Source organism: Macrosteles quadrilineatus, unplaced genomic scaffold, assembly GCF_028750875.1.
Source record: "Macrosteles quadrilineatus isolate MER2022 unplaced genomic scaffold, UCM_ALF_1.0 Scaffold_2__2_contigs__length_208266976, whole genome shotgun sequence".
NCBI classification, from domain to species: Eukaryota; Metazoa; Arthropoda; class Insecta; order Hemiptera; family Cicadellidae; genus Macrosteles; species Macrosteles quadrilineatus.
In genome coordinates this window covers 118,530,277-118,558,002 of record NW_026542595.1, presented here as the reverse complement: position 1 = coordinate 118,558,002, position 27,726 = coordinate 118,530,277, and the positions used below count along the sequence as shown (strand labels likewise).

General features: G+C 35.9%; 1 protein-coding gene across 3 annotated transcripts in view; it reads left to right on the top strand.

Moving 5' to 3' along the window:
* Positions 1-27,726, top strand: part of LOC128984664 (guanine nucleotide exchange factor for Rab-3A-like) — an 87,271-nt gene that overhangs the window by 38,255 nt on the left and 21,290 nt on the right. For 2 of the 3 annotated variants that reach the window (XR_008489997.1, XM_054403999.1), the window contains exons 3-4: positions 21,254-21,663; positions 23,716-24,000. Coding sequence is in view for 2 of the 3 variants with exons in the window: in XM_054403999.1 (XP_054259974.1) it covers positions 21,295-21,663; positions 23,716-24,000 (654 nt within the window). In the remaining variant the exon portion in view is untranslated. Of the gene's footprint in view, positions 1-19,144; positions 19,167-21,253; positions 21,664-23,715; positions 24,001-27,726 lie in introns of those variants that run through there. The other variant, XM_054404000.1, reaches the window with a different exon arrangement.

Genomic DNA, 27,726 nt, shown 5'->3' with positions numbered 1-27,726 from the left:
AAAGACTTGTATATGTAAATGTTTATCACAATCCCAAGGGGATACGTTTGTAAGAAATGGTTACATTATTCAATTATCAGTGATTTATGTAAAATATGAATTGGTAGGTTTATATTAAAACAGGGTGTCTAGTAGTCGGGAAAATCGGGAAAGTCGGGAATTAGTATTGAATTTCAAAATGGTCTTGAAAAGTCGGGATTTAGTCTTAAATTTGATTTCAAAGTCGGGAATTTTCATGATTTTGCCGCGATCGTCGTCTTGCGTTTACGTAACCGCGAAATCCAATGATGACGATGTCTACACGGCCTCGGGAAATGTTCACGATTTTGCCGCGATAGTGGACGACGACGATGACGTTTCCGAAACCGCGGGAGACGACGATGACGTTTCCGTGACCGCGGGAGATGACGATGATGTTTCCGTGACCGCGGGAGACGACAATGATGTCTACACGGCCGCGGGAAATGTTCATGATTTTGCCGTGATCGCTGACGGCGATGATAACGTTTCCGTGACCGCGGGAGATGACGGTGATGTCTAAACAGCCGCGGGAAATGTTCATGATTTTGCCGCGATCGCGGACGACGACGATGACGTTTCCGTGACCGCGGGAGACGACGACGACGTTTCCGTGACCGCGGGAGACGACGATGACATTTGCTCGGCCGCGGGAGATGACGATGACGTTTCCGTGACCGCGGGAGATGACGATGACGTTTCCGTGACCGCGGGAGATGACGATGACGTTTCCGTGACCGCGGGAGATGACGATGACGTTTCTGCGAACGCGGATGACGACGATGACGTTTCCGTGACCGCGGGAGATGACGATGACGTTTCCGTGACCGCGGGAGATGACGATGACGTTTCCGTGACCGCGGGAGACGATGATGACGTTTCCGCGAACGTGGACGACGACGACGATGGCGTTTCCGTGACCGCGGGAGACGACGATGACGTTTCCGTGACCGCGGGAGACGATGATGACGTTTCCGTGACCGCGGGAGACGACGATGACGTTTCCGTGACCGCGGGAGATGACGATGACGTTTCCGTGACCGCGGGAGACGATGATGACGTTTCCGTGACCGCGGGAGACGATGATGACGTTTCCGTGACCGCGGGAGACGATGATGACGTTTCCGTGACCGCGGGAGACGATGATGACGTTTCCGTGACCGCGGGAGACGATGATGACGTTTCCGTGACCGCGGGAGACGACGATGACGTTTCCGTGACCGCGGGAGATGACGATGACGTTTCCGTGACCGCGGGAGACGATGATGACGTTTCCGCGAACGTGGACGACGACGACGATGGCGTTTCCGTGACCGCGGGAGACGACGATGACGTTTCCGTGACCGCGGGAGACGATGATGACGTTTCCGTGACCGCGGGAGACGATGATGACGTTTCCGCGAACGTGGACGACGACGACGATGGCGTTTCCGTGACCGCGGGAGACGACGATGACGTTTCCGTGACCGCGGGAGACGATGATGACGTTTCCGTGACCGCGGGAGACGACGATGACGTTTCCGTGACCGCGGGAGACGACGATGATATCTGCTCGGCCGCGGGAAAAGTTCATGATTTTGTAGCGATCGTGGACGACGACGATGACGTTTCCGTGACCGCGGGAGATGACGATGACGTTTCCGCGAACGCGGACGACGACGATGATATCTGCTCGGCCGCGGGAAATGTTCATGATTTTGTCGCGATCACGGACAACGACGATGACGTTTCCGTGACTGCAGGTGACGACGATGATGTCTACAAGGCCGCGGAAAATGTTCATGATTTTGCCGTGATCGCGGACGACGACGATCACGTTTCTGTAACCGCTGCAGTCAATGATGATGTCTAAACGTACGGTACGCGGAAGATTTCATGATAAAAAAAACCAAATTGGCTAGTTAGAATTTTGTATTGCTGCATTATTTCTTTACTTGAAAACACCACATTATCATAATACTACTTTATGACAAAGACAGGGGTTGGTGTAGTATTATTTAGAACATTTGGTTAAGCTATCAAGAATCGAGAATCGATACATTTTGGTATCAACACCCACTAATTGTTGAAAAAACTAGTCTTGAAAAATCTGGAATTAGTCTTGAAAAGTCTGGAATTAGTCTTGAATTTTATAATAAAAATAAACTAGACACCCTGTTAAAACATTACTCACAGCAGTACTCGATATGTTTACACTTATAATGTTATCATCATTAACAAGACCGATAAACGTATGTAACAAATTCTCGGTGCCACAAATAATCTTGTGGCATATTTATTTGTTCTATCTGTTGAGAATAGAGAGGGTTTGTTATTGTTTGGTTATTGTTTATGATTTATACTAAATTTAAAACTATTTAATATGAGGACAAAACAATATTTAAACTAAAACTATTGCTTGTAGTTCGTATTGTAGCCAAGTGTGAAGCGTCTATGAGAGAAAATGATTTATTTTATATCAGCCAATATTTAAAGTTATATTATACCATTATAATTTAAGGTACAGGATGTACTTTGTATGTATTTTATGTATTCCAAGGTATAAATTATTGTTATAAATATTAAAACAGAGCTGCGAATTTTACAATAGGATGAGAAGTCTACTTGCTCTATTCAGAGTCATTGTGGTTTGACAGTGGTTTGATTGTAGGATTTTAGTACTGTAGTTGTTTTCATTTGGTTATCTATTTTAAACAGTGCGTTATTCTTGCCGTTGTTGATTGCGTTGAGTTATGGTTAGGATGACGTGATGAGCCAGGATTAAATAATGAAAGATAATTATGCAATTATTTTGCAACTTCTACTTAAAAGCGAGGCCACGGCTTGTGGTTTAGATGGAATGGTATGGTTGTTTGAGAAAAATTACAGATTTTGATTAATCATGCTCTTCCCCTTATGGTTTATTTAAATTACTTACCGCTTATAGATTATTCCAAACTTATACGAAATAGAGAATAAAAATATTAATATATGCACTTTTATTTAAAGGTAACTTTCAAAAAATTAAAGTATATATGCTTGTTAAGTTTTGAAAATAACATGTCATAACTTACAGGTAGACTTATATCTGAAAAGGTCGTACAGTAGTACAAAAATAAAGATTTTACAAGTAATTTAAATTCAATTAAAAGCTTTAAACAATATGATGGCTAAAGGCATTGCCTACGTCAATTACTTAAGATTAATGCTAGAAATATTTCTTATGGGTCGATTTCCTTACATTTTTAAAATAATTGTGGAATTATCAAAATTGTATTTAAAGTTTTTTTCATTTTGTGTTTTTTCCGTCTCAACCATTTTTATGTGCCCTTAGGTTACAATTTACAAAATATAATACACTGTGAAATGTCTACCTCGGTGTAGGAAAGAAACAATTTGGTCGAAATCAGATAACTCTAAATTGAAAATAAAACATACTTTAAAACAGGCTTAGGATGCTACAATAGGATGAGAATTCTGCTTGCACAATCCCGAGTCAATGATAGTATCATAGATTAATTTAGGCTAAGTGTATTGTTGTTACTCGCTGGAATAACAGTCACTTAAGTGATATAGAACTCAGATATATTTATAGAAAGGTCTCTCGTCTATGTGACAGAGAATGTATCGCTTCAAGGTGCTCGATATATTTGTTAAGTCACTTTCTAGATTGCTAGAAGCTAAATGTGGATGTATTCCTTGATTCGTTCAAGTAGGAAACCCTTAATCAATTGCAAATTACTAAGCATTTAGGTATCTTCGAATTACTGATTTTTCATGTTTTATGATGATACTTTGACAACATAAAACATCATTCGTATGGTCGGTTGTATACTAAAATTTCATGTGAGTAATAAAATGCAACATTCGTTGTTCCAAATGACAATGTTATCAAATAGTGTGTATGCACCTATTAGAAGAATGCAAATACTTATACCGTTATAGTTTTTGCACAATTTCTATTTATTGAAATTGCTTTTGGACAGTTTAAATTATTCTAGCTACATAATATTGCAAGAAAATTCAAATATAATAAAATACAACACTTTTAAGAGATTATTTGACAGTTGTAGCGTGTGAAAAAGTATTCATGACAAAAGCGATTACTTTAATCTTTACTTTTGGAGTTAAAAGTGTTTGACTTGGAGCTTTAGTGTTGAACCAACACGATTTAGACACTTTAAAATGTAAGTCTCGCCTGCATAAATTTATGTAACAGCTTGTTTTATCTGTATTTAATATTCCTTTCTTCAGAAATTCTTTATTACCATTTTGAACTAGAGCACAGAAAACGTACTAAATAGTGGTATGTTTTCTGTGACTAGAGTAACGTTTTTCACTCACTTAGAGTTTAAAACAGAAAGGGAGCTTTTTGTACGTTAATAGTGTGGGTAAAATAACATTAACATAATATACATATTATGTACATGAAGATAATTTAAAGCTTTTATTATAGTATAAATTTTAAATTATTATAGTATTTTTACCAACGTGGTTGTGCTTCAGACTATAAGATTGATTTAATTGAATTATTATCTGTGGATACGGTAAACTAACTTTTCATCCTGAAAATTTTAAACCAGTTTCGATAAATTCAGTTTCAATTATGTCTGAGTGTGATGTTTCCTTATCATTTTTATGGTAACCTTTACCAAGTACACTCTTTAGCTATAATACTTGAGGGCAATCATGTTTAATACATATATTTGTTTTGAAATCAGTTTAAAATTCATGAAAAACTGTTTAATTTAAGATTGAATCTTCATCTAAGTTGATCTAAGACTTCTCAAAACCCTTGGCATGAACAGGACCAGTAATTTAGTATTCAACTTGACCACCATAGTCCGACAACAACTAGGATCGCCTGGCAGTAATTAATTAGCGATTTTAACCTATAATTGGGTATGAATCCAACGCAAATTTAAATAGTTCAATAAAATCATTCTTACCCCATCAATGAATATCGTTACTGTAGTTTTTTATGAACAGCAAACACGTTATAATTTGAAATTTGTGCTGTCGCAAAACACAAAATATCCAGATTCAGCAGAGTAACCCAAAATACTTAAAATATTCAGCAGACAGAATCCCTGCACCACTGAAATCCTTGCGGAACTTTACATCAATCACTTGGAAGCCACTACAAAGATATTCTGTTGCATTACTCATGACTGAGATTGATGTTCTCGTTTTATATCACCTTACGTACCTTGTTACATTACTTCATTTGTATACGTTTTACAAAAGCTAAAAAATGTTATGGCATCAAAGGTGCATTTTCGCAATCTAAAAGGTTGAATATGCTGAAAATAATTTTTGAAACATTAAAAAAATATGAACTTTTCTTACAGCGATTGGCTACCTACATTAATATAAACGAGCTGTTTGCCCGTCCTACGTACGGGAATTGAGTAGTCAACTAAAACTGAAGCTATGCCAATATTCCCATTTCTAATCCAAGAAAAGTTTAAGCGGTTAAACATTTATTTTAAACAAAAACATTTGTTGTAAAGAATCTTACTTATTTCCTATAATCAATGGCAAAATCACAGAAACTAACCTAATAGTTCTATAGAATATTTTTATATTCAAGCAGCTGTTAGTTAAAACAAATTATATTGCACTAAAAGAAACTAAAAATTTTAAAGACTGCTGTTAAAAAAATAAATTTGAACATCTATAGCATCTACATAATATGTACCGGTACTATGTATATTATAATTTAATTTTGTAAAAAAATACAACCGACTTCAAACGCTCTAAAAAGAATGAAATAATTTTAATAAAGTAAACTTTTGTATTAGGCAAGCTCACGTATTTCAAGTCGGCGCGACTCTATGATGATTTTTGATACAAAATTGAAAAGGGTGTCCATATTGCAGGTGACTATCTATAACTAAAGGTGTTAATCTGCATGTCCTTTTCATAGTTATGCGATAAGTGTTATTTTATTACCGTAATCAGAGATCGGCATTATAGTGGTATTAACGAGTATCTTTAAAAAGATTATAACGCATTTAAATGTTTCTAACTTGGAAAAATAATGTTTTAATACTAAACTAGCTTCTTTTCCCTATCATAATATCAAACTAAATTATTTTCCTATTCATATAGAACATTTGTGTGTGTTATTTTCATAATGCATTTATTCTGAAGTAAACATAAAATACAAGAAAATATTTCCTTTAATATATAAACAAAACAGTTCAGTATGTTTTTTATATATTTATGTTATCCAGCTACATTTTATTTATTTTCAAAATACACACACAATATTTAATTTCAATCATATTTGCAGTTTGAGCCGCGCCGACTTGAAATACGTGAGCTTGCCTAATACAAAAGTTTACTTTATTAAAATTATTTCATTCTTTTTAGAGCGTTTGAAGTCGGTTGTATTTTTTTACAAAATTAAATTATTTCATGATTTTTAGTGACTGTATAATTTTTTTTATATTAATTACTTGAGGTTTTTTGATAAGCAAAACTGTTTGAAACAATCAAAAGTTCCACAGAACAATCATTATTTTAAAACTGCTTGAGTCACCTGTTCAGGTTACATAATCAATGGGTATGAAAATAAACATTTTTAGATATTCCTTAAGAAAGAAAGAGTTGTCCATTACATTAGGCCTAATGAAAAACTAATTGTCTTTTCTAGATACATTGAAATGTCAGACATCATCGTTTCCTGCAATCGGTGTACTTCTACATTATAAAAAGAAATACAGTAACGTCCCAAGCCTTTTGGAACAATATGAAAGTTATTCCTCAGCAACCAGCACTAAAAAATCTCTCAAAAGTGGAAAATTGGTCGTTAACACGTATACAGTAGTACCTTTGGAAAATATTATATGAAAGATTGGTTCAGCTAAAAGTGGTGTAGGTCATGTAGGGGGTTTTGTTTGCTCAAGATATAGCCTAGTCGAAATTGCAAATCATCTTCCTCTAGGACTTTCCGAAGCAGGCATAATAGTATTGATATGTTATAGTAACTGGGTAGAGAATATTAATAAATATTCCACATCTGCAAATGAAATATGTATATGAAAGATTGGTTCAGCTAAAAGTGGTGCAAGCCATGTAGGTGGTTTTGTTTGATCAAGATATAGCCTAGTCGAAATTGCAAATCATCTTCCTCTAGGTCTTTCCAAAGCAGGCATAATAGTATTGATATGATATAGTAACTGGGTAGAGAATATCAATAAACATTCCACATCTGCAAATGCATGTTTGGTAAATAAAATATTTAACACTTTTAAGACAATTGACGATTATGCACTGTCACACTTCTTAGGTCGTGTAAGGAATAATTGCATTTAATTTATATTTAGACCTGTTTTACGGATGCTTTGGTTTTCACAATACACCTTTATTTGTCAATATCATACAGCTATTCACTGAAACATATATGTTTTTGTAAGTCAGAATATTCAATACTAAAAACAGAATTACTGTATATACAAATCAGGTCAAACGTTAAAATACATTTTTATAGTAACCAAAACAAAATGCATTTTTCTCAATGTAGTTCATTTAGGCTCCATGGCAAGAAATAGTTTATTGATCAATATGAAGCAACTGTTTCATGAAGAATTGTCTGTAGCTTCATTTAAATGGTTTCAACTAACAGCTGTAGGAATGTTATTATTATTTATTGCCTTATCTGCACAAATGTAAACAATCTGCACAAATGTAAACAAAATAAATGTTGAATATTTAAGGTTTTCAGAATTTTTCACCGAAACAAATTTTTTACTTAAACATAATATATAAGGTACCAAATAGAAACTCTCCTGGTTATTTTGGTGGTGGAACCACACTGATCGGTAAAAGAATCACAGAGAAATTGGTGAACATACATAGAAAAAAAAAACATCGCCACAAACAAATTGAGAACCTCCTCCTTTTGTTGGTAGTGGGGAAGTCGGTTAAAAATTGCCTGTCATCCTCTTACGAAATAAATGAACATATCAATGAGTATAGCATTACACATATAGTATAAATAAGTCAACACAATGCATGTCATTATTATCCAAATACTGAATTTGTGTCACACACGCTTAATGTTTACAGCTGTTACGTTAAGCAAATGGTATTATACCAAAAGCTAGTGTAGAACGTTAGCGTCGGCTGCTAGACTTTTTAAAATTTTAAACTAATTTTCTAAAAAACTGAAACCCTAAACTAAAATTATGGCTCCGACATTCCCTAGTTCTCAAAATTATCTTTCTTTCAACACAAAAAATCACGAAAATCCGTCAAGTGGTTGATTCAGAATCGTGAAATAAAAAAACCCTGTCACGTTTTAATGTATAAGAAGATGTTGATATTCACAAGTACACTATATTACAATAGGTTCGATTGCCTCGCTCCAACAACTACTGCATTGAGATCCTTGAGGCACTCCATTGTATGCAAACTCTCAGGATCCCAGGACTATCTGCCGTTCAAGGACTTGATGATCCTTTATTCTTACCAATCCTTACACAATACCTCATAGAATCGCTGGTATTTGCCAAAGTGGCCCCTGGGAACTTCGCTAAATTGATGGTTGATGTAATGTTATTGGCTCTGTGTGCAGTTTTGAAACTACAGTATGCTTCAACTATACTACAGTTGAAAAATACTTATTTCCAATTATTCTTATTGCATCATCACTTACATCATGAAATCCAAAAGTAAGATTTTTCTTTTATTTGAGTTCTACGCCATTTTTCCGAGCCCACTCTGATGTTTATTGATTTATTTAATTTAATTCATGAGCAATGTTTATATTCTTATAAAAAATTTTAACAGAGCAAAAAGTGAAAATATTACTTATAGCTTATAACCCAATTGTTCACCATTTGGCTGAGACTCAACAGAAAAGTACGAAAGGTTGTAGTTTTTGCATTTTAGATTATTTTTAAGAGCCCAAAAGAGTAAAAAAAAAATACCCTGGCTACAGAAAACCTGCAGACTAAGCGAGTTTCCATTTGCATGATCGAATTTCCACTTAAATGTTCCCTTAAACAATGTTGGATTATCAACAGTTAGGTTTCGTGAGTACTTAGGTTTGCTGCTACAAGGAATGTCATAGTGTGTTTTTAGTATTATACTAATTTTAATCCACAATGCAATAACAGTTTCTACACAATTAGGAAGTGTGTAAAATAAAACATTGGATGTGGTAGTCGTAAAAAATAATACTACTTAGTCCAGAATATTATTTCCGTGATTGAATAGTAACGAAAATACACTTTTCCTGATGGGCTATTTACCTTTTTTCATGTTATATTTACATAGTGTGTATATTTACAACATTTTCATATAGTGTGCAATTCAAAAATTTAATCCATACAGCATGTTGTAGCGTGTGCAAATGTTGGCTGGTATATTGACCAAAAACCGTTTCGCTTGAACAGCTGATTCAAGTAATCTACTCGCATGATGTGCTAGTTATTATTGGTTCATTGTTGTCTTGTTCGTGTCGTTGAACGGTTCGCTGTACTTTCACAGTGTTCGTACGTTCCATCATGTTCCATGTAGTCAGTCAGTGTTAGTATGTATCATCGATCTCTATTATTACCTGTATCGAGTAGTGTTTGTGACTGTGATTCAGACGACATTTAATTATAAAACGATTAGTGTCGAGTAACTTATTCGGTGATGATTATTTAGGCTGATTTTCCTGTGACGACATGAATCTTTGTTCTGAAGATGCAACGCAGTTCTGGTTAGTATTTTTAATTACTTAGCTTTAATCGCGTTTTGCAGAAACAAAAGTTGACTATGAATTTGTTATACTGTACTGTAGTATGTAATATCCTAGCTCAGCCTTTTTATGATTACCACATTTAATAAAATTTATATAATATTCGTAGCGTGTATTTTGTGTCTTGATAAATAATTAGGCTAATTGCATTAGGCTAGAAACAAACTAAAATGTTGATAACGGCACCTACTTTAAATTAAAAATTGATAAGTTAGTTCTTTATTTTGAAATCGTCATGATTTTTCCCTTCTGCGATTAAATACATTCTTAAAGAAGGCGATACAAGTGTAAGTGTATGCTACAAAATTTAGGAATAGTTTAGCTTAAATTATTAATCACTGATGTCCTATAATCTCGTATGTAACTTGATAGTATCGCGATTATTGTTTTTAACGTAATGATAAAGGGATTTGGTACGACAATATGCTTCTATGTACAAAATCTTTACATAGTTAAATGACCCATTTATTTAGTTGTTTCAAACCAGAGTAAATATTGTGATATTATTTCTAACAATAGGTTTCAAGACTGCCCTGGTATCTAACCAATGCGGTAGTAATAGCAACCGCTACGCTACGGTTAACTTCCTTACAATCAGCTGATTATATTGCAAATGCAACAGTTGGTGCAACTGCGTGCACAGCCTATTGTTGTCAATAGAATCATCTTTTGTAATTGTGTGAACATTTGTTCTTTAGTGAATGATCAACAATCAGTTTTTTCTGTAGTTGTAATTGACATTGTGGTTTGTTTTTTTTTGTGTTAGCAGTGTTTTGAGTGTTTCATGCTGAGTGTTTGCAAAATGTTTATCAGTAAGTTGCGAAGTAGATTGTAGTTTTATTTATTGTAAGGTTTTATTAATGCTAACAATGTTGGGATTTTATGGTATCATCTGTTGTACGGTTTAGCGAATTACCTAAAGCTATTACCGTAGGTGTCATGATAAGATCAGGACAATTGTTTTCGTTTTATGTCCCCAATACAGATATTGCCATATTCCTTAATAATGCCAGAATTATTAAGGAAATACTTGACTGATTACCCAAAATGAGGCAAATGTAAATATTCGTTTGGTTTACGATTGCTGTATTTTAAGTTTTCTTCCATTGCCCTTCCCCACATCAGCCAGCCTTGACGTAAGCATCAATGATCGTATTAAGTTTATCTGGTTAGCTTCAATGTACTTTGAGTTCCTGAGGTTTCCATTGGTTACTTAGTCGTCAAGTAGTTCTAAAATAACCAATCATTAATCGATTTCTGTTGCCTAGGCAATATTTTGTTATTTTATTAGCCAAAACATTATAAATCCACTTTTAACAATGGATCGTTTCTACACAGTTCAACTTTGTTGTTCAACGCTTAAATGTGAAACAAAATATTCAATTTTTCACAAAACAAAAATATAATCATAGACAATTCTTGTGTAGAGAAGAGGCCCCACAGTATTTTGGCGGTGAAGGCCCAAACTGTTCCAAAAATACACACGCTCAATGCTTGCCAAGTTGTTTGTTTTGATTGTAAAGATTTAAACTTGAGAAGGCAGAATGTACAGCTTATGGAAAACCGTCAGCTGTTACCACTCTGACAACATACGGCTTTAAACCATTTGTTTGTAGACAATGCCTTCTAGATAATGGATTGTACTTGGCCTACTTATTATGGCAACACTATGGCAAACTCATAGCTGTAAGCTGTAGTGCCATAGATTATACATATGTACTCCCCTATAGATTTGACATAACTGAACAGCTGCAGTCGTATTTTGGTCTGGAGTCAAAACTATTTAAAAGATTTTTGATTTTATTTTATCGAACCGGTATCCTTGTATACCTATTTAGCTACCAACGTATAAAAATACAACTTTAAATGAGTTTAAAGATATTTTCAAATGAGTCGCGAATATTTAACTCGGTTTCGACGCAGTTGTAACTCGATATATAACGCTGAGTTGTTGTCTTCGATATGTCTTTGTCGAACAATTTGCAACAATAGTCTAGACAGGTCACTGATCTTGTATGTCTCTCCCAACAAAGAAAGGGTTAATGATTAAATAATGATCATATAGATTGTGTATGTAGCTCCCAATGACGCTTAAAATTAAAATCACATAAATAATGCTAACATAGTTCAAATAGGGGATTTGTTGAGAAATATCACAGTTTTTTTCCATTGAGAGAGAACCAAATTTGGTTCAACAATTTTTGTTGGTAAAGCAAACTATGGAACATTTGATGTTACTTTAGATACCGAGAATACTTTTTAGCCTCTAGAAAGGTTTGAAGCTTGTTCTTATGTGTTAAATGTCGAGTTACACCCAAGTTGTCGATGTCTAAATGTTTCTTCCTCATATCTTATGGTTAATTTTACAGTGTACCAGTACATTTTAACGTTTGGTTACAATACCAGATAACTATCAGTAGTTTACAAATTAATATGTCTAATTCCTCAAAATATTAAAAAAAAAACTTTAGAAATATAATTTTTAAATCATTTACGAACACCAACAGTTTGTCTTCAGCTAATCTATGAGACAGTATGGCTATCCATTCACTATACTGAAGTAAAAACATCCCACCTTTATGGACCAGCTGTAACCAATGTTTTTTTTTTCAAAAAGTGCTTGGAATTGAATGATCCACTGACAGATTGTGTTAGCGTCTACAATTCTATTCTCTCCCTTATTTTCTTTACTCGGATAGCTGTTGTGACATAAACGTTGTTAATAGCTTTCAATAAGTCTTCTTATTGGTTTGGCTTGATTTAAAAGTTGGCGTTTTCGTCATGAATCATCAGATATATAGACTAACAGCTGATATCTCCATCATCAGTTCACATATCGGTGGTACAATTCAATTACGTCCATATTGGTTCTAGCATTGACAATACACAGAAGTCTAATTGGTTTTAGCGACAATTGGATGGAGAGACTAGTTATATTAGTAAAAAAAAAAAAAAATTATTACTGTCTTTGTAATATAATAACGTAGGGAATAATAATAGTGTAGTTGCTGTCGTACAACTTTACCACTAAAACATCGTCCTAAAGTACAGTTACTGTGTAACAGTTTGTGGCTGAGCACTCCAATCATTAGTTATAATTGCTGTAGTTACCAGTTGTGTGTTCTGTCAACGTACAACTTTTAAATTTTAGCCCGTGTAGTTCTTGTTGAAAGTTTTGCTACAGTTTAAACCTATTATGTAAGTACCAGAATTCAAAGATTCTAGCTGTAATTTTACTGGGTTGAAAAGTCGTATCGTATGAGCAGGTTTAATTTAAAGGAAACACATTTTTTTAATAAACTAACAAATTGATCAATCAATAGCTTAATACAAGTATGCATACTTGTACTTTTGGTTGTGTATTATAAATTTAATATAAATGCAGGGTTACTGTAAAATGGAAGTCTAGGTTTGCTGATGACTATCAGCTGTTTACTTCTTCGTTCCTCTAGCCAGGACCTTTTAAAAGCCCAATGACTAAAGACAGCTGGATTTAATTTGAACTATCTAAAAGCTATTGACTTTTTCTCATTACCGAACCGGCTACCTTTTGGCTATCAGGCGAACACTGCAGACACTCGGCTATCCAGTAAAAAAGATGTAATGTTGTATAAGAAACACTTTTTAAATGTTCTGAACATTATTAATTAATTATAAAATTATTATGATTATCTCATAAAAATGTGTTTAAATCCCTTGAGAAATAAGTGAGAATATCACAGCTTTTTTTAGTATAACGCTCAGCGGCTGCTTTGAATTTGATTACCATAATCAGGTTGTCTTCTGAATAGAAAATAATTTTAAATAGAACATCATTTTTTATTATTTATTTTCGATAACGAGGTGTTCTGTTCATCTCTTGTAATTGTATTGAAGCAACAATTTTAGAGAAACATTTTTTTGTAATTTTAGAGTTCAGCAACAATCAAAGACGTTTTTTCTTTAAAAATTACATTTCTGAGCCGCCACCTCTTTGTGCTGCTCTAAAATTCCTTTTATTTTCTATTAAACATTAAAACTAGTGCACCTGTTGCTCGAATTCGAGCAATTTCAAAGTATTACAGGCGTTCAAAACCAATAACAGTCGCAATTTGCGATGACTTAAAAGAGTCAACTCAAAGATAATGTAATCAATCAATTCACTCCAGTTATCGAAACTGGAAACGAACTCACTCTGAATACGAAAGTTCTTGTGTATCATGTGTTTGCTACGAACAGCTATAATTAACACAAATAATTCGTCTGTTTGAGTAAAATTTGAGTAAAACAATCTTTTCTTTATAAGAAATACATTGGGATTTTGATTACCTGTGGGGCAAAGCCCGAGGACCTTTATTACAGGAATTGGTGAAAGGCGGCGTCTACACAAAAAATACTTAATTTTGACACATAGTTTGTAAAAATTTTTCCATTATTAACGGAGGAGTAGTGTTTCGTAGAAATCGCCTTCACGTATTATAAGGATTGGAACGATGAACAGAACTGGAAACTGAATCATGATTAAGTGAAAATCCTTTCACAAGGTAAAACAAATTCCAATAGTTCACAGTTATTGGTAGTTTAGCGCAGTGTCGGATTATCAAGTGGAAACTTAGCATAAATGTGTTCTTCAATCATAAAAAACACGTGTCTCACTACTAAACTAACATTCCGAATTCAAGTGCTCAGATTGTTCTACAAACTGATGAGATGTTTTTATCAAAACACGTTTAGTTAGATAATTGTTATACACTCAATATTACATAAACGTTCAGATGTATAATCAATAATACTTGATGTGAAGCACCTAATAACAATCGCGATTATTTCACCCACTCGTGAACTCGTGTGAACCCACACTCGTGATGGTGATATCACAATATCGGTAATGTGCCATTATGATCTAACAGTGGTGTCATGAATGCACAGTAGTTGGTTGTTAGTAGTCCGTCTTGGCTGGTCGGCTGTATGATTCGATGGTGGACCCTTCTTGTTTAAAGTTTTTAAAATCTTTCGCTTTTTGTAAAGGTTCCAAACGGAAAACGAGAAGTAGATTCACTCCTATGGATGGTAGGTGGTAAAAGTTGTGGACAATTATTTAGGTTTTAATTTTTTTTTCATGTAGCAAACCACAGAGGATGTTTTTCAATCCGTAGGGTTTCCAAAATTTAAAGGTAAACTTGAATATGTAATTTTTTTATGAATTATTTGAAATAGCCTAGAGACAAAAGTTTAGAATTTTGAATTCAGTAGTGATATTTTAAGACGTTAACACAACGTTTGTAATGTTATAAAATTGAAATTGTTTTGTATATCTGTTTTTCTGTGTGTTTGTTCTCGAGAACGTTTTTGCCCAAGGTAGATCATGAAACCTTAAACACATACATAGACATGTTCATGTTATAAATTCACCTGGGGTTGAAACCTTACTATATACGAATGTCAGAAGTTTTAAGGTTTTTTGTTTTGTTCTGTGTTGAGGGTGTGAATATCTATTGTCTTATATAAAAAACCACACTATGTTGACATTTATTTACATACTACTGGTCCAGCTCCAGCAGTTAGAATGCTCCCACCACAGTTGGAAGGAATATTAAGGATGATGGGAGAGAGGTTAAGGAGGAGTGGAGGGGGAGGTCATTTGTACCATGTGGGAGATGGCACTGGGACTGATCCCACTAACTGGCAGTAATTGTACTCATCTACCCACACACACACACACACTCAAACACGCTAGTTCTACAGCGGATAGCTTGTAGTTTGTCATTTGTTCATTGGTCGGTATTGAGTAAGTAAAAGACTTTGCTTTTTAAAGTATTTTTCTAAAGCTAAGGACTTTTCTCAGGATTGAAGCTGCTGATTTGTGATTGTCAGTTGAGCACTGTAAGTAGGTCTACTCAGATAGCTTAAGACAGGGTAGAGCCGTCCCCATACTATCTGATATGAAATATTTATTTATGTCTTTGTATGTAGCCTATACTTAATTATTGAATGTGATAAAGTTTAAAGATAAAAAAATTTGCAAACGTTATCAATTTTTGTACTGAATTCTGTAGGTATAAAGTTAACGTGGGTATTAGAAGGCCCTGTACACATGAGGGCGGCAGCCGCCGCGGTTGCTATTTCGCGGGAACCGCGGCGGTTGAAAGTACAAAGGAGCAAATGGGACCGTTCACATGCAACCGCCCACTTCCAGTCAACCGCAACTAACCGCGGCGGTCGTAGATTTCCCTTCGACCGCCGCGGCTGCCGTGCGGTTGGAGTTACTAGAGTTGGCATGAGAGCGTACACATGAGGGCGGCAGCCGCCGCGGTTGACTTGCGGTTGGTACTAGGTTCACACAGTCACACGCATCTGCGCGCTCGCCCTGTGGACGTTATTTTTTTCATTTTTAAGGTGTTGTCGTATTTTTCACAATCACAAGGTCATGTTGTTAAAGCTTTTGTACTTTGCAAAAGATTTTTTATAATTTTTATTACTTAAGAATAAATAAATACCCTAATGCAACGACAAGCTTTTCTTCTGGCGAAATCCCATCCCTCACTGTCTTTTCACTAGGTTATAAGTGATCTTGTACTTGTAATATTTCATTTCATTCATTAATTTTTTTTGCATTAAGTTTCTTAAAATGTTAACTTCTATTCATACACCTTTGTTGTTAATCACTCCTCAGAAAGGCTGGCCTAATATTAATTTTCCTAATTTATATAATGTAATTAATCTGTTCATTAAATTCATTAAATATGTAAGAGAATTGCAATATACCAAAATTTCTTATAATATCATTTCAAAATTAGTCCTTAAGGAATCAAAATTCAAGAAGCAGTGAAATAATGATCCATGTATTCAACAATGAATTATGTGAACATTGAGATGGAGAGAGAAGGAAGCCATAGTGGAAGTTAAAACTGTTAAAAGAAGAGTCCAGATTTTATCTAAATTAAATTAATTAAATATCGTCAAGAAAACCAGTTTTATGTTCAAGTTATCACAGTAAACCTCAAGAGGACTTAACTCCAACATTATTTTCAAAATTAAGTATAAACTTTTCTTTTAAACTCTTTTAAATTCAGTGTATATTGGACTTACCTTTTTGGACAACATCAAAATTCGATTTTTCATTGTTGGGATTTGTAAGTTTAACTTCTTAATTAGGCCAATTTGGACACTATTTAATTTATTAATTCTTAGCATTCAAGCCAGCACGACACCCTACCCTGAGATATAACTTAGCACATCTAAATTAAAGAACCTTTATTTCAAACTTATCTTCTATTTCATTTTAATTTCAACCCCCACTCGCCATTGTCAGTCCTTTCATTATAACGTTAAGCCTTTTAAATTTCATTGCATGTTTGTTCATTTGTTTCAATAAAACACCTTTTGTAATTCGTATTATCTTTGTTAACTTATTAACTTTAAACATTTATAGAATAGGCCTAGCCTAAAATGAATATTGTGAGGTGAGTTTACATACTTGAGCCAACAGTTCATCGAAAGATTTTACACTCATTCGAAAGTAGTTAAAGAACTTAGCAGGGTATTCTCTTAATTTTGGGTACAGAGTAAAAAATGAACCCAAGGTTAATGTGTCGTCTATTACAGGGTGCACCCACCATCTTCTTTGTCGTCTTCGCCTTGCTCTTAACCTTCGATGCAATAACCAAAGGCAGGTTAACTCTTCCAGCTCTATAACTGTACTGGCTGTTTTGCCCGAGGGTTTCGAGGACCCAAAAATCACACCACAACCGCGGCGGCAGCCGCCGCGGCTGCCGCAGCCATGTGTACGGTCCTCTGCGGCCGCCGCGGCGGCTACCGCGGCGGCTGCCGCCCTCATGTGTACAGGGCCTTAGGATTGTTCTCTATACGTTATCTGCTAGACTTTTTATTGAGGTTTGCTATTAACATGTGATTGGGATGATATAAAATTAAAGACTTGAAATGAAATTACTTTCTATCCAGGGTCTTGTTATTGAGGTTCCACTGTCAGCTAATTAGTTTATAAAAATTATTGAGTATATATTACTGTACAAAATTAACCCTCTTAAAACAAATTCCAGTTATAATTGTAACTTTGATCAAAAAAGTATGCTCATCGATGTCTAACCCAAGTAATTACGAATCCAGAAAAACATACTACGCATGCAATAATTTTTATTTCTTGCAAAATCAACTCGAAATAGTTTTTTAAACACTTGTTGTTAAAAAAAACTTTAGGTTACAAGGACTGAGAAAAAGTAAGCAATTTTCACCTTAATTTACCGTGACTTAGCAGCTTTCCCCTGAATAAACAGTGAAAGTAAAAGCCACTTCGCCGGGTGGCAAAGTAGACCTCACGGGTTACTCGGGTTCATTGTTGATACTGTAATTTATGTTTTTAACCTTTTCATCTCGCATTTTGACCAGCAGCTGACAGCGCTGTGCCGGTCTCTAAATCCAAAGCAATAATTTTCTTACAGATTTTACAACCCTTTGTACAAATTACCCGATATTGCTGGTTCGCGAAATAATCACCTTTTATCCCGTCCTACACCTTTAAGCAAAATTTAATTAAAATCAGTCTAAAATTACTTGAGTTATTGCGTTCACGGACACACACACACACACACACACACACACACACAAAAATTTAACGTGTGATGTTTTTGGCCTCTGACGACATAAAAAAAGTAGAAATTGGTACAGTGTCTAGGTTTAATAGCTAGACCTCTATAGGGATTTCCCTAATTCCCTACAATTTCCCTATAGGGAAATTCGAAAAAAATGCGAACTAACCGATCAATAAATAAACAGCCAATTTAAACACATTACATTATACACAACAAACAAGAAGAAAAATAGGAATAAAATTATCTGTTTATAATTATTTTAGCATACAATTTTGCGAGTTTCGGTCAAATATTTATTCGATGATGAGGCTATTAGCTTAAACTACCTTTTCCTTATGTTCACACGCCTTTGGAATTAAGTCGGTGGTCTTTGTAACTGAGCTGAGAATGACGTTATTTCATTTCAGTTCAACTAGTCAGTCAAGTCAGCTGTCTAGTGTCTGCTAACGTTTGTGTTGCGTTTCAGCGGAAATCGTAAATCGTAAAAGTTAATTTTCTTTTCTATCTTTCTGTACACAACTTGCAAAATGTTGTTTTAAAACTAGAGAACAACGTTATACGGCATACATCCAATTATAAATTGAATATTTGTTTATAATGTCAAGACGTGGCAATAGGCCTAGATTGAAACATTATGGTATTGATAATTATATTGACAAACATTCCACGGATGCATATGTTCAGCCTAGAAAATATCTCTTTGAGGATGAAAAAGGTTAAATAGGCTATTAGTGAAGATAGTGACAGTGTATCCCTTATAATTGGAAGTAAGAGTGATTCGAGAAGGAAGCAATGAAAGTAGTGAAACAAATACAAATATGAATGTAAGTAAAATAGTAAGTTAGCCTATCTTGGTCTCCAAACAACATAGGGATCATAAATGGTGGTTTTTATGACAGATCTTAAGACTTCTACAGTTTTTTTTTAGTCTGATAATATCCAAGTCTCTAAATTAGGCTAAGTCAAGTCTCTAATAATAAGTTAGTAATACTAAGGACCTGTAAAGGTTTCCTTTGTTCCACTAGAGACTGGCTTTGTCATTATCATTACTCTCAGATCTTTGTTACGAAGATTCAATGTCTCCATGCTTTTGCAATGGAATTCAATACCATTAAGTACCTAGTACATCTAACTTATAGGTATATATTTGACTTATCCCATTTCCTCATTTTGGGAAGAGTTCTAAGACTTCATTTTTAGCGAATTTCCCATAGGCTATAGGGAATAAGCTATTACCGTAGTACTCATGGTAAGACCTGGACGCGGGACCGATTTTTTTTCGTTGTGAGGTCCCTAGAGGCACAGAAAACGTACTACTATAACCCAGAATGCCAACCGCATGGTAAAAAGTATTAAGTGTTGTGAGAGAGCTTTGCCTGTCAATCCGTAGGCAGCGCCACCAGCGTTGCCATGCTTACCATGCGGTTGGCATTCTGGGTTATAGTAAGTTAGTACGTTTTCTGTGCTAGAGGCCAAAATCACCATCCATTCAAATTCATATATAGGCCTAGGCCTATATATATGTATGTGTCCGTTAGCACGACAACTCAAGCAAAAATGATTCGATTTTGATGAAATTTGGTATAAACGTATAAACCTACATTTATTCTAACGAGTTTGCAAACCAGCATGATCGGACTATGGGAACGGGGGTCTTATGGGGTATAAATAGGTTTTACCCATTTTTTGACCCAAAAAACATAAAATTAAGCAATTTCTTTCCAAACCATTTTGTAGAGCTTATGAAAACAAACAATTTTGCGCCTAATGGTTCAGAGAAAATTCCAAAAAATTGTAAATTCCCATGTTATTCTTATGGAGAATAAGTAAACTGTTGTAATTTTGTTTGTTTGTTTATGAACATATTTTGATCAAATTTGGAAAATGTGTTTACTTATTTCTTACTAACTAGCCTATTCAAATTTTACAAAAAAAAAGTTTTACCCTCCCTGATGCAGCAAACCTAAGTAGGTAGGCCTACTTGTTAGACTAATTCTATTTAAATAGGGAATAAATGTTATATTTTTGAGTAGGTGTAGACATTTTAGTATTAAATTCAATCAGGCAAATGGAAATTCGCTTAGTCTGCAGGTTTGCTGCGGGGGGGTATTTTTCATTATAACTTAGTGTCAATGTATGTATGACTTGTCTATTAATTTTCCTGTAGGCTTAAGCTTATTTATAGGCCTACATTACAAATTTAATGTCCTTACTGTCCTTGCAGAATTCCCACTCTATCACTTCAACAAGAGTGTAGTAGCATTAATAACCTTGGCATATTTTTGCTCTTTGTATATGTTGTATAAGAAAATTAGAGAAGGGTGTGAATAACTAAAGTATTTATTTGTTTAGGAAGCAATAGACTTTTCATGTAGGTAGGCTACTGTACTTAACAGTAACCTTTGTTTCAATTTGTCTCGTTCAATTTAATTTCATGACACAAACATATGGTAGGCCTAGGCCCTACAGGGTAAAAAAATCAAAATTATACCAGCCGATTTTGTAAAATTAAACTCAGCTGACATTGAGTCTAGACTTCCAAGTTTATTTATCTAATCCTAAATAGAAATCTCTTTATTTCTGCCAACGTAGAATATTTCGATAATGAAAGCAGTATAATGTAGTGTATAGTAGCCTACTGTGTACAGTAGGCCTACAGTATATTATAATAGAAAGTAGACAAAATACTGAAAAGCTGAACTGTTTTAGTGCTTGCCTGGTAGTCCTAGTAAGGAAGGGTTTGATCCTGAAACAGTCACTAGCTTATGGTTTAAAATTGGTAGGGTGAGCGACAGTGGTGAAGGAAGGATTCTTCTACTCGTGTACATCTTGCTCACCAATCTAATTGACCTGATCCATACTGACATCTGATAGTTGACATCCTATCTAATTATCCGATGATGTGTTGCAGGACGAACATTTAGCTTGGTGTTCCGAGAGAGAGTGAGAGCTATGAAGGCGGTGGATCCGTCTCTAGAGGTCAGCGTGATCGCAGGCGACATCCTTCTTCCCGACTCCATGACACCCAAACCCGACTCAGACTCCAAGACCCAGGTGATCCTGCGTGGGTCTCCCGCAAAACACCCAGCGAGCAGCAACTACGTCAACGGAGATGCGAAAAGTGCTGTGAACGGTCTCGGGAAAGGCGACTCCAAGTGCAACAAGACTAATGGGATTCAGAATGGTGTGGTGATACAGTGTTCTCCGAGAAAAGAGAGGTCTGACTCTTACTTGAACGGAGTCGTGAACAACGGGTTCGATCGGGGCGATGAGGAAAAACATTCTCTCGAATCTCTGGTGGAAACAGAACCGGAAAATGAGGTAGGTTGAAATTTTTGAAAACAAAAGATATTATATGATTTTGCTGGGTAAGTTAGTACGGTACTTACTTAGTGGGGGTTGGTTGGAGAATTTAAAAATGTATAAATGAGATAGGATAGGCCTATTAATGTGCAAACTGTCATGGGTAAGTTGGGCCTGTTATTATTTATCGTTGGTCGTAATGACAACATTGAGACTCAGACTCGATGAAATTTTCAATGTTTGTGGACATCAAAAACTTGTTTATGTCTCACATTCAATCCATATTCTTGACAAAATAATATGAAGGTGGCTAGTATAAAGTCAAAAGCGTTGACTGTAAAGTGTAGTTCTGCTGTCTTGGGGCTGGATTCTAACCTTGTCAATCAGCAATGGATTTTAGCTTTGTTATAGCCTAATAGTGTGACACAGTGGTTTACTTACTTACTCCCTCGACGTCGTTGATCAGCTCTTGCTGGATAGACTGAGTCAAAATAAAAATAATATTTATATACCGTACATATTTACAAGTTTGGCGGCAGGTTGGATGCAAATTTTATAAAACCCATCTAGGGAGTACAAGGGCATTGCCAGTAGCCACTCCCTCAGTTCGTTTTTGAAAACTGAGGCCTCAAGGTTTTTAAAGTACTTACAGTAGGTAGGCTACGGTGGCAGTCGGTTGTACATCCTAATTGCCAAAATAGGAAAGCTGTCCTTTTTTTGTTTAGTCTGCAGAAAGGGATATCAAGGTGGATTTTGACCTTGTATTGTGATCATGTTGGTCTTCTCTCAATGCAAGACTAGAGATGTTTTGGTCTTTACGTTGTTTAGGGTGATTAGAATGTACTGGCTGTATACTGTAATGTTGTAATGTAATGGTCTGCAATGTTCGTGGTAGTCAGTGGACGAAATAAGTCTGACTGCCTTCTTTTTACGTTTCACGCCCATCTATGAAAAAACCATAAACGTCTCAGGTAAGAAGACAAGTCTCGATAGATATCGAACAGCTTACATTTGGAAACCAATCCATAAGATAACGAGACCAAAATTAAATACCCTGTGTTTATTAGGTTTTTTGTGAACATAATGTTTTGCATTGCTTGATTTTCAATAATTGGCTTAGGCCTAGTAGGTATATCATGAACAATATGAGAAAAATGATGGCCTTATTATTTCCTTATTACCATCTTCTTGGCTGCTGACCCATCGTATGATGGGAATAGGCTGTGTCAGCGTAAAAACAACTTATTTTATACCCCGCACATATGTTTTGCACTCAACTCCTTTAGACAACAAGCAACTAGTTTACTCAAGTTTAGATTTAGTTGGAAAATTATTCGTCCAATCTCATTTGGGTAACAAATAAATTACTACCTCATGGGGATATCTGTCAGGTGAATCATGTTAATTGATCAGCTGATTTACTTTTCAGTTCAAAATGAATTTTAATATCAATATGAATTTCATGATGTTAATAAAACCTAGAGAGATAGGTACGTGTGACGCTGCAATTCCTTTTTAATGCAGACCTTTGGTAGAAGGAACTTGAAGTCCATCCGTTTAGGCCCATAGAAACATTTTAAAAGATTAGTTGTACAATTTTGAAGTAGGCCTATTGAGTCTTTTTACTAGAGCTTCCTATAAATTCTGTAACAAAATTTTACTGGATTAGCCTATATTCTATTATATGTGTTCTCAGAGTAGGCCTATTCTCTAAATAATAGAAAAACTGGGAACACAAATATTAAAGTGTGGAACCTTTTTTTTTTTTTTTTGTCTAATTCAGTGGCATTTTGTATGGATGAATCATAAGCTAAAGGAAAGCGATCAAAATATTTTCAATTTACATGGATATGCTGAGATTTGATCCCGTCCCTCTTTTAATGGAGTCCAAAAAACAACCATCATCCCAGCTACATACTCCATTACAATTATGATTAGACCTACCCAATTTTATTGTTGTTTTATTTGAAATAGTAAAATTTAAAATAGTAGGCTAATTTAAGTTACGTTTCTATTTATAATGAATAAGACATTTTTTTATTGAAATTAATCGAATCTCCAATGTTCTAGGCTGTAGTGTCTGGTTGTCGCAGCAGATCACCCCCCGAGGACATTCCCCGAGGAGTCAGCGCAGTGTACGACGGACTCACGGTGGACAGTGGCCTAGAGTCAGCGGCCTCTAGTTGGGACCGGACAGTGGCGGAGGCGAAGGAGCATGCAGTTGCGCGGCTGCAGGAGGAGCTGCGTCGTGCCAGGGAGGAACTGAAGCTGCGTGACGAGGAGGTCGAACGACTAAGCAGGATACGACAGGAGGTGGAGAGCGAACTGGAGGAGTTAACGGCGAGTCTGTTCCAGGTAGGGAATTATTCTGACGTAACTTTCTTAATGGTGTTTTTTATGTGTTGCGCAATCTTTGAACTGCGAGTAAAACAACTAAAGGCTGTCTCATGTTAAGTTGAGGCAGACTACCTGACCAAGATGGTGGAACAGGACAATGGCTAGGCCATCCCTCCCGACCCTTGGAGTAAATCCCATTAACCACACTTCACTGAATACTTCACTTAAAAGCGTAACTATATTGATTAATTTAAAATATAATCAATTCGTCATATCTAAAAATAATGTATTCTAGGTTATAAAAAATAAAAAACTAAATTTTTCATTTTTGTCCCATGCAAACCGGCCAACTTTAAGTATTAAATCAAACTTTTCTCCTTATAACTAAGTACAATATTTAATTTTAAATTACTAATAATTGATATTCTGTATTATACTTCATTCATAATATTTAGATGGTTTAGGGGAAGAAATCTATCACCTCCACTTGACCCTTACCTTTAAATTATAGCTCAACAGGTGATTAATTAATATACATTAAATAAAAAAGATGTTAGGGGAACTTCTCCTCAAATCTCCTAAATATTGTGAAGAAGTAAATTGTGTAGTTATTACAAAAAGGTATGAGATTTTTAAGTTAGTGAGTTAGGCCCTACAGTTCAACTTTCTCTGCGTTAGGAATAATAAAAGTATGGTCTATAATATTCTAAAATGAATTAATTCATTAATTATATTAATATAATTATTATATTCAGTATATACTACCTAATTAGTATTATTGATCATCGACCTAATATGATCATGATGATCCTTTTCCCTGCCGAAACAGCTGTAATTTAGTTGGGTACATAGTTGTAACATTTTGCAACCGGACGTCCGAACTATTAAGAGGCTACGTTAATCTACTTCTCAGAAACAAATTTCGCGGTATGGTCCAGCAACAGCAATGCAATAGCGGTGAGTCAAAACCGAAAAAAGACACATTGTAAAATATGTGATTTGACACATTGGACTGTTACGTATAAAGCAAAATTGCGAAGATCTTCCGAGATAGCAGCAACATCCGCGATTACCCAGTGCAGCTGTAATTTTTTACTTTACACAACAGCATTTGAAATAATGAGAAATAATTATGTTAATGAGTGGAAACCTCGATTGTAGGCTTTTGGCGCCGTTATCAAAACTCGAGTAGGGTACAACCGGTACAACTTGATACACACTGATTCTCAGGTTCCTGACCTGGATGGTGGCTAGTTATTTGATTTAATTTACAATTACATATTGCCCTTGCGATTAATCAACCCCGTTATTTAATCCACATGGTTATTATTAATCTCACTTCTTTAATGTATAAAATGTAAAAAACCGCTAAAAATATATAATTCTGAACAACCTACAGATAAAACTCTAATTTTATTTATATTGATAGATGCACTATTAATACCGACTTATAAATTAATTTTGTACTACAAAAGACAAATTATAAGTTTGTTTTAATACTTCAAGTCGGCCGATTTGCATGGGACGAACATGAAACATTTTGTTTTTTATAACCTAGAATACATTATTTTCAGATATGACGAATTGATTATATTTTCAATTAATCAATATATTTACGGTTTTAAGTGAAGTTTTCAGTGAAGCGTGGTTAATGGGATTTACTCCAAGGGTCGGGAGGGTCCGTCGAAGGACCGGCCTAGCCATTGTCCTGCTCTACCCTCTGGTCAGGTAGTCTGCCTCAACTTAACATGAGACAGCCTTTAGACATTCTATTTCGTCACTGAGAGAGTGTACTGGTGTAAATTAATGATTTCTAATAAATAAAAGGTTAAAATACCTGCTTGTCACCTTGTGGTCCAAAGTGTTGTCCTAGTGGATTATGTACATTTCGGCGCGAGCGCCATTGTCGGATCCGTATAAGAACTGTTTACACTTAACTTCCCTGAAGAGGTGCGTAAGATGTTCACAACACAAAACACACATAAAAACCGGTCGACCGTTAATTAACATTTTTAACTTTTGCTACGCGTGCACGGGCAGGATATGGAGGCGCGCCAGACGTGTGTCGAGACTCGACTGAAGACAGTATTAAAATCCATGTTTTAGCCCCTGAGCTGTATAATAACTAAAAATAGGCTTTACCTTCGTCACTGCAGCTCAAATTCTTGTTGTGTAACTATGTTACGGCCGTTTCGGCATTATAATGCCATCGTCAGACTACAAAAACACAAACTCGGCTGAAGTAGCGTCGTTGAAGTTTAAACACGTAACACATACGAACAATAATATACATTTAAAATATTTACAAAAACCAAACAGGCCTGTCGTACTAACGGGTGACATGTTCCCGTTCGCTGTCGGTTTTTGCTCGGAACGGGAACATGTCACCCGTTAGTACGACAGGCCTGTTCGGTTTTTGTAAATATTTTAAATGTATATTATTGTTCGTATGTGTTACGTGTTTAAACTTCAACGACGCTACTTCAGCCGAGTTTGTGTTTTTGTAGTCTGACGATGGCATTATACAGGGTGTCTAGTAGTCGGGAAAATCGGGAAAGTCGGGAATTAGTATTGAATTTCAAAATGGTCTTGAAAGTCGGGATTTAGTCTTAAATTTGATTTCAAAGTCGGGAATTTTCATGATTTTGCCGCGATCGTCGTCTTGCGTTTACGTAATCGCAAAAACCAATGATGATGTCTACACGGCCTCGGGAAATGTTCACGATTTTGCCGCGATAGTGGACGACGACGATGACGTTTCTGTGACAGCTGGAGACTACGATGACGTTTCCGTGACCGCGGGAGACGACGATGACGTTTCCGTGACAGCGGGAGACTACGATGACGTTTCCGTGACCGCGGGAGACGACGATGATATCTGCTCGGCCGCGGGAAATGTTCATGATTTTGTCACGATCGCGGACGACGACGATGACGTTTCCGTGAGCGCGGGAGGCGACGATGACGTTTTCGTGACCGCGGGAGACGACGATGATGTCTACACGGCCGCGGGAAATGTTCATGATTTTGCCGTGATCGCGGACGATGACGATAACATTTCCGTGACCGCGGGAGACGACGATGATGTCTACACGGCCGCGGGAAATGTTCATGAGTTTGTCGCGATCGCGGACGACGACGATGACATTTCCGTGACCGCGGGAGATGACGATGACGTTTCCGTGACCGCGGGAGACGACGATGACGATTCCGTGACCGCGGGAGACGACGATGATGTTTACACGGCCGCGGGGAATGTTCATGATTTTGCCGCGATCGCGGACGATGACGATGACGTTTCTGAGACAGCGGGAGACGACGATGATGACATTGATGTCTACAAGGCCCCGGGAAATGTTCATGATTTTGCCGTGATCGCGGACGACGACGATCACGTTTCTGTAACTGCTGCAGTCAATGATGATGTCTAAACGTACGGTACGTGGAAGATTTCATGATAAAAAAAAACAAATTTGCTAGTTAGAATTTTTTATTGCTGCATTATTTCTTTACTTGAAAACACCACATTATCATAATACTACTTTATGACAAAGACAGGGGTTGGTGTAGTATTATTCAGAAAATTTGGTTAAGCTATAAAAATTGGTATCGGTATCAAGAATCGAGAATCGATACATTTTGGTATCAACACGCACTAATTGTTGAAAAAACTAGTCTTGAAAAATCCGGAATTAGTCTTGAAAAGTCTGGAATTAGTCTTGAATTTTATAATGGAAATAAACT